This window comes from Onychostoma macrolepis, chromosome 06 (genome assembly GCF_012432095.1).
Source record: "Onychostoma macrolepis isolate SWU-2019 chromosome 06, ASM1243209v1, whole genome shotgun sequence".
Classification (NCBI taxonomy): Eukaryota; Metazoa; Chordata; class Actinopteri; order Cypriniformes; family Cyprinidae; genus Onychostoma; species Onychostoma macrolepis.
This window is the reverse complement of record NC_081160.1, coordinates 9,383,431-9,392,068: the sequence shown is the minus strand read 5'-3', so window position 1 is coordinate 9,392,068 and position 8,638 is coordinate 9,383,431. Positions and strand designations below refer to the sequence as shown.

Here is an 8,638-nt window from a genome sequence, read left to right as displayed (position 1 = left end):
TACGGTGGTTTTCCTCCTATGTGTTTCGTTTAATAACTTAACTTGGACAAGGTAAAACTTCTCCAAATCTAATGTATTCTGATGAACAAACTCATCTTGCATGGCCTGAGGATTAGTACATTTTCAGCAAATTTATATTTCTGGGTTAAATATTCCTTTAATTTGTTGTGTTCTAAACAACTCTAAAGTTTGGTAGAGTGTGTGTGATCTTCAGTCCTTCACAGTGTACAATGCACAGTTTTGTTCTGTAACTACAATGTCGACAAATGTATGATGGCCTAGTGTTGTGAAATCTGTTAAAATGTAAAAAAAAAAAAAATCAAACAGTCTGTTTGAGCCTTTACATTTTGACTATTCAGTCCTTGTGGCACATTAAGGAATCTCATTTACGTGGGACTGTGATCTTTCCTGGAGCTTCTCAGTTTGACCGCTAAAACTGTAACCCAGCAAAGCCTGTGTGACGAGGCGATGCAAAGTAACAGAGTATTGCGTAACCAAGTGACGCTCATTCTCTTTCTTCTCTGCGCTCTTCTTTAGCAGGGTTAGTCTTAATCCTGCTGGTGACCTTGTTTCATGGAGCCAGAGAGCTGAAGAGTTATTAAGATGTCATATAGTCTGATCATCATAAAGGAACTCAAGCTGATTCAAGGAATGAAGGTTACATTTTTTGGTGCAAGACTACAGCAAAATTACACATACCTAAAAAAAAAGTTCTGCTTAAGGCACTGAGTATCATATTTACTGTTATACAACAGTTCCACTTCTCAAATTTGATTGGCCAAGTGGCAGTCAAAGAATGGTTATATGTAGTATAACAACACTAGGATGTTTCAGTGTTTGTATCACTCAGTTCATCTGTGCTCATGCCATTCCAGAACACAGTATGTGAACAGTGCTGATTGCTTTCTATCAATTACTTGTCTATAGAACTGTTGTATAAGAGCAATATCACAGTCACAATTGTGCTTAATATCAGATGTGATTTTCTGTGGCACAGGCTGGAGCCCTGCAGATATTCAGTACCATCACACTCCTGCTCATGTGATATTGCTTACATAAATTAACAGCTTTTACAGTGTGTTGGTGTGAACTGAACATAAGACTTCTAAAAAGAATAAAAAATTATGTCATTTTTCATCACGTATTTTTTAATGTAGTTCTTAACAAATAAAGAGAGCAACGGCAAATCTATAAAAGAACCATTTGGGGCTCACCAAAGAACACTTTCGGTTTACAGTTATTAAAAAAACATTATTTTCTGAGTGTGAAGAACATTTGAATAGTCTAAAGAATGTTTTTTTGTGTTGTTTTTTCTCTCCAATATAAAGAACCTTTTGTGCAATGTAAAGTTTCCATGGATGTTAAACGTTCTTCATGGAACCGCAGATGCCAATAAACATCCTTTATTTTTGAGAGTTGAGAGTTTGAGAGTTGAGTTTTTGGGCGTCAAAAACTTGCGCCCCAAAAACTATAGAAGCATATGTGTGGCAAAATTCAATTTGCAATAGTATTATGCAAAATGGCAGTGCAATATGTAAAATGGCAATGTATTTCTGTATTTAAATTTACAATTTCCCATACATATGTGCAACATTTAGTGCAAAATGAAAATGAAAATTCAATTATATAATTTAAATTTGCCATTTTCTACACTAGTTTTAATATGCATATTAAAAACATATTTTAAAGCTTTATAAGTTGCAAAATGAAAATGTATTACCCAAATTGATTAGATATGTTTAACATGTCCAAGCAAAAACTGTAGCAAAATTATCATTTAAATGCTGTTTTTCCTAAATGCATTTAGATTTAGGGGTAGGACACTTGGGATTGCATTTTCATCATAATACCGCGTGATAGTTGTAGCAAAATGCATTCTGAGCCAAAGGTGCAGCAAAAGGGTAGCAAAATGGTGATTTAAATGTCTTTTTATTTTTCTTAAATGCATTGACACTTACATATAATTTATATTCATCGCGGAATATTTAATGAAAATGCAATTGAAACATCATATATGTATATCTTACTGTACGCGTTTGGGAAAGAGGACCTTCGTGATCGCTATAATTTATGCAGTTCATTACTGCCACAGCCACATCACCCTGCAGCCCAAGACTGGTTGCCCACTGAAGTTAAGCAGGGTTGAGCCTGGTCAGTACCTGGATGGGAGACCTCTTGGGAAACTAGGTTGCTGTTGGAAGAGGTGTTAGTGAGGCCAGCAGGGGGTGCTCACCTGTGGTCTGTGTGGGTCCTAATGCCCCAATATAGTGACGGGGACACTATACTGGCAAAAAGCACCGTCTTTCGGATGAGACGTTAAACAGAGGTCCTGACTCTCTGTGGTCATTAAAAATCCCATGGCACTTCTTGTAAAGAGTAGGGGTGTAACCCCGGTGTTCTGGCCAAATTCCCCCACTGGCCCTTATCAATCATGGCCTCCTAATAATCCCCATCCACTTGATTGGCTCTATGACTCTCTCTCCTCTCCACCTGTAGCTGGTGTGTGGTGAGCCGATGTCCTGTGGCTGCCGTCGCATCATCCTAGTGGATGCTGCACACTGGTGGTGGTTGAGGAGAGAATATTCACCATTAAGCAAACGCTTTTCACCTGCCTCAACATCTCTCACTCTTTACACTCGGATTGATGCACATAAGCAAGTTGGCGGAAAACACAGCGTATTTAATTTCATTCACCGGCATGTGCGCTCGTTCCTGTTGGTGTCACTAATCTGGCAACCTGCTTGTGCGGCAAATCTGAGGAGGAGGGGCCGGGTGAAAAAAACTATCTCCATTATTTTGAATTTGGACTGCAATACCTAGTTCAATCCGACATACAGCACCTTAAAACTATATTCATCGCGGGGTATTTAATGAAAATGCAATTGAAACGTCATATATGTAAGTGTCAATGCATTTAAGAAAAATAAAATACATTTAAATCACCATTTTTGCTACCCTTTTGCTGCACCTTTGGCTCAGAATGCATTTTGTTACAATTATCACGCGGTATTATGATGAAAATGCAAAGTGTCCTACCCCTAAATCTAAATGCATTTAGTAAAAACAGCTTTTAAATGACAAGTTTGCTACAGTTTTTGCTTGGACATGTTAAACATATCTAATCAATTTGGATAATACACTTTAATAATTAATTTAATAAGCAACTTAAAGCTTTAAAATATGTTTTTTTAATTTGCATATTAAAACTATAGTGTAGAAAATGGCAAATTGAAATTATATAATTTAATTTTCATTTTGCACTAAATGTTGCATATATGGTATGGAAAAATGTAAATTTAAATACATTGCCATTTTACATATTACATTGCAAATTGAATTTTGCTACACGTATGCTTCCATAAAAAAACATCCTGAACGGAAGGAAGCTGGTTGAGTAAATGAGCTGCTGGCTACTTTTAGTGTAATGGCGCCGACTGGTGGTTTTTAACGTAAATGAGAGGTTGATGTTATATAATCACGTAAATCACCGAATAAAGAATTTCACGTCAACGAGAGGAGTAATTCTATTAGGTTAATTACCAGGTCTGCGGTCATTTTGGGCGTAACTAATGTTTTCATGATGAGCCAACGTGTTTAATAAGTCAAAATGCAAGCACAATATCATTGGCCACAAAGGTTATCAGTCAAATGGCCAGAAGACTTCCGTGAATCTGTACGCTTGATTTTGTTTTAGAGCTAGCTGATCCAAAACACGCTCTCCATAGTAAATATAGACATTTTTTGACGACAGATTAATCCTATCGCTGTCAATCACACGTTATTTATTATGTCTATGCATTTTACCCTGACGTCATCCAATCACTTCCTGTTGCAGTCGAAGTACGGAAGAGATTGCAAGAAAACTTTTCCGTAAAATTCATTTTAGGTCGCTCCTATTCGCAAGTGCGATAATAAAGTATGGCGTATCCGGGATATAACAATGTAAGTGTCACTTATATTTTTATTTTCAATTGCAGTTTGTAAAATGTAAAAGACGTTGATAATTAGCTTAAGAGAGATGAGATCTTGGTTGAGAAATCTGTAGCATGTTGTTACGCCACAAATAGTTTCATCAAATAAATGACATTTTCTTTCATATGAATTAGGCATAAACTGTAACACGCGGCAAGTCATTTGGTAAATGACCCCAGGTCAGAAATGATTCTTTAACTAATGATACAGGGCAATATTTGCCCGCTGGAATTGGTTTACAAGGGCATTTTTACCGTTATTAAGGACAACAAATTTAAAAAAATAATGAATCTTGAATTATTATTTTTACCCTACTGACAAATATGTTTCCCCCCCCTTTAAGCATAAACTTAAAAATGTGTTTTATTAATGCTTAAGACCAGTCTTAATGTATTAATCAAATAAATGAATCAAGTGAAATAAATTCACTATCTGAAAAAAAATATGCTAGTTATCAGGAAAAATGTGCAAAAATTATACAAATATCGATTTATTTTATATAATTATTATTTATATTAACAAGCTTGTCACTGGGGCATTACCCCTAAAAGGATAACTTTGTTCCTTATCTATCACTGAAAGGTACATATGCACACTTAAAGTAATACTTTTTAGAGGTAAATCAGGTACAAAGATATTTAAGATACTGCCCCAGTGACCGTCTGCTGTAGCCCTAAAGGTACAATTTATTCACATTTTTTCTAAGATTTTAGTCAAATACAGGTAGCAGAATAATGAACAATATACCAAGTAATTCAGTTCAATACTGTTTTATAAGCTTATTAGCATTTTAAACAAATGTTTGGTCCCCATGCTAGCATGTTACTTTTTAATGTCACGGTATATTTTAATGTAATCTCTGTTTACTACTGAGAAATATCCCCCTGACATATTAAATACAGTGATTTTCATTGGCATTTTCTGCTTCTGATTCTCACTCTGCTTTATCCTGCCTATCTGATTTAGTACAAACAGGTTAATGTGGACAAAAAAGGAATATACACAAATGCATGGTCTTCACTACACAAACTACACTTATATATGCATCAACCTCTCTCCACTATATGAACATGTAGGCTGGAGTTCATTTAGGCCAAATAGTGATTGCCCTGTCTGTGTCCTTGGTAAAAGCCTGTGGGATGTGTCAGACTGTATATTTGTTATCAGTTTAATTAGGTAATTGTGAGTTGTGGAGCAATTCCAAGTGGAATTATGTTTAAGATCATATAGTATTTAGCAATTGGAATACAATACATTGTGTTCTTTGAACAGAAACTAAAGGTTGATTTGGATTGCACTTTTTATTCTAGTTGTAAATAGGACTATTGTCATGGGCGGACCTCTTGAATTTGAATGACAGTCCTTGTTCTAAAACATTTTAAAAGTTGGGAAGCACTGAAATTTCATCAACCAAAAATATTCAGCGGAAACTTTTCCTTTTCCTTTTTTTTTAATTCTTGGTTTTGATCAGTCTTCATTTGGATTAACTGAGGTATTTTAGTCTATGCAGTTATCAGGTGATGTATGAAAACAATTGAACTATAAATTTGTTTTAGTGTGCTTACCACCCAGTAATTGTAATATGCAGTGTACATTGTTACCTTTTGATATGAAACAAATTGGGAGCTTTCAAATTCTGTTAGTTTCATGAATGAAATTCAAACAATAAATGTTGATTTTTTTTTTTTTTTCTCTTTTTTTGGCAACACTTGTCCAAAGTGCACCAGTCATCTCTTCCTCTTTGCTACTAGTTATAGCACAAAATAAACATGAATGAAAATCAAAAGGTATCAGTTGAAAGAACCAGTACAATTTACTAAAATATATAATCAATCAGTGTTTCAACTGTGGAAAGCCGTCAATAAAATAGCTTGTAAATAATGTAATGTTACATTTACCTCAGCAAAGTCATTCAGTGTCCACATTCAGTGTCAACAACTAGTAAATTAGTACTAATAAAACTAGTAAATTAAAGGAAAAAAATCTTTAGTTAGATGCACTGTATTACATATTAACCATAACCCGTTTTCTTCGTTATTTAAAGGGATAGTTCACCAAATTACCCTATGATTTACTCAAGCTATCCTAGGTGTATATGACTTACTACTTTCAGATGAATACATTCGGAGTTATATTAAAAATTATTTCGATATAAGCTAATAGTAGACTGATTTTCCTTTGCTTTAAACAAAACTTTGTTCTCATGAGGCTAACATAGTCTCACCGGAGCTTATGCTGCATTTCATACAACTTGAAATTCAGATTTTATTTCCCACTTCCTGTTTGCAAATAACATCTAGATGGCCACTTGAAGTCGGACATCCGACCTGTGAACTCAGGGCGGATCGATCAACCCCGACTTCAGTGAGATGCGTCATTTGACGTCACTGCTATGTGCAATCTAAATGTTTATATACTTTTTAAAATATATATATTCACCTTATTACCTTAATTTCGGTTTCAGTGTTTTGGTAAAACGTTCATTTTGGTGCATTGATTCTTAAAAGTACAGCTCTTTTTCGTGCAGTTTGGTGGTCCTCCGATGCCAGGAGTTCATGCTCAGGGTATGGCAATGCCAGGGGTTCCTGCTGCAGGTGGTTACCCAGGACAGCCATATGGGGGTTACCCGGGGGCTTTTCCTGCTTCTCCTGCCCAGGACCCAATGTGGGGCTATTTCACAGCAATAGCTGGTCAGGTAAGAGCAGCCTGTGTGAATGTCGATATAGCCTAATGTCTTTTCTGTCCCCTCATGTTATTGTCATGATTGTTATATCAGGATGGTGAAGTTGACGCTGAAGAACTTCAAAGGTGCCTCACCCAGACTGGAATCAGTGGCACATACACTCGTAAGTACAGAGAGAGTAGAAATAGAAATTGTGGTTCCAAATGAATAGAGTGAGTAGATCATCTGGTAACACTTTATTTTGATAGCCCACTTTAGACATTCTTTTAACTACAAGGAACTTTGCAACTCCATATAAACTACCAGTCATTAGAGTGTTAGTAGACTGTCTGCTTCATCTGCTAACACTTAATTTTGATGGTCAACAGACATTCGACCGACTTTAAGTAACTTTTCAACAACAGGTCAACTTATTGTACTTAGTGTTAGTGGAATAAGTTGACCTGTTCCTGCAAAGTTACTTTAGCCTAATAGTCTACTAATACTCTATTGAGAGTTAGGTGTCTAAGCTGATCATCTCACTGCTTTTTTCCCCCAGCCTTCAGTTTGGAAACCTGTAGGATTATGATTGCCATGCTGGATGTATCCTTCACAGAAACACGAAACAGATCTGGCACCGTTCTCTCTAACATGGGTCAAAATTTTCTTCATGCTAGTCCCAGTAACCCAGTAGATTCCTTGTTGTGGTTTAGTTTCTTTAACCATGTTTGTGCAGAGAGATTACACTGGAAAGATGGGTTTCAATGAGTTCAAAGAACTCTTTTCGGTGCTAAACGGCTGGAAGCAGAACTTCATAATGGTGGACAGGGACTGCAGTGGAACGGTGGAACCTCATGAGATGTCCCAGTGCATTGCTAATATGGGTGAGTGGTAACTTAATTTCTATCAACTGAGATTAAAAAGCACCTAGTTCTCAGGGCAAAATATATCTCAAAGAACAAATAATAGGTCACTCATTTGGAGCTTTAAGATAAAATCAAACTGAAAACTACATTTTGCTATAAGGGATCTCTTAGCCAACACAGTTGCACCAAAAGACTATGTGAATAAGACTGTGATGTAATCGAATATTTTGTCATGATTGCACAGGGTTCCGAATCAGCCCTCAGGCTCTGAACGCAATCATCAAACGCTACAGCAGGTCAGGAAAGATCTACTTTGATGACTATGTGGCGTGTTGTGTGAGGCTAAGGGCACTTACAGGTGAGGATTTTTCTAAAAATTTAGCAATGCTAATCCAAAACTTGATTTCAATAGTTGTACTGATTATAGTTATACTGAGTATTCTGGTTAAATACTAATAGTGTTTTTAAAATGTATTGATTAAAAATGTGACTTTAATTTTTTTCAAGACACCTTCAGGAGGAGAGATACAATGCAGCAAGGAATGGTGAACTTCCAGTATGATGATGTAAGTGATCATTAAACTAATTTGTCACATTTTGCCTATTTTTCTGCCTCACTGGCACTTAATTGTTAACATCAGATATGGTTTTAACTGGAACAGCTGGTTTACGCTGAATAGTTGTGGAAGTAAAATAAATTACTTAATTGAAAGCTTATGGGAAGCTGTTGTAATGTGTTGTAACAATATCTTCAATTTCCTCTTGCAGTTTATCTTGTGTACTATGTCTTTCTAAAGGAAGTTACAGACAAGTACAGTATGCACTCCAGGAAGAGCACTGAATCACTCGAAGTCCAGAGAACATATATATATAAACTATATATATATATATATATAATATGGGCATTTTGAACTTATTTGCTGATTTGCCAGTTTAATGTGTAATATGTGAACATAGGAGTAAAACATATTTACTCGAAACAGCTTTCAATATTTGTGCCAAAGTAGACGGTTTACAATCTTTTTCATATTCACTCTTTATAACATCAGTGTATTAAGTTAAAATGTAACCACACTTAACATATATTTTGCCAATAAAACATGATGTATCTTAAGAGTTGTGTTCTGGCTTTATTTAG

The 8,638-nt window shown here is 35.7% G+C and overlaps 1 protein-coding gene across 1 annotated transcript; it reads left to right on the top strand.

Moving 5' to 3' along the window:
- Positions 1 to 3,626: 3,626 nt before the first annotated feature.
- gca (grancalcin) lies at positions 3,627 to 8,614 on the top strand. Its single transcript, XM_058778537.1, has 8 exons — positions 3,627 to 3,942; positions 6,500 to 6,667; positions 6,749 to 6,818; positions 7,194 to 7,237; positions 7,371 to 7,518; positions 7,745 to 7,858; positions 8,008 to 8,066; positions 8,269 to 8,614. The coding sequence occupies exons 1-8, from the start codon at positions 3,919 to 3,921 to the stop codon at positions 8,293 to 8,295; spliced, it is 654 nt and encodes a 217-aa protein (XP_058634520.1). The 5' UTR covers positions 3,627 to 3,918; the 3' UTR covers positions 8,296 to 8,614.
- The last annotated feature ends 24 nt before the right edge of the window (positions 8,615 to 8,638 follow it).

Coding starts and splice junctions, on each gene's coding strand:
- gca (XM_058778537.1), top strand. CDS start 3,919: ATGGCGTATCCGGGATATAACAAT. Junction 3,943..6,499: donor CGTATCCGGGATATAACAAT/GTAAGTGTCACT, acceptor TTTTTCGTGCAG/TTTGGTGGTCCTCCGATGCC. Junction 7,519..7,744: donor CCAGTGCATTGCTAATATGG/GTGAGTGGTAAC, acceptor ATGATTGCACAG/GGTTCCGAATCAGCCCTCAG.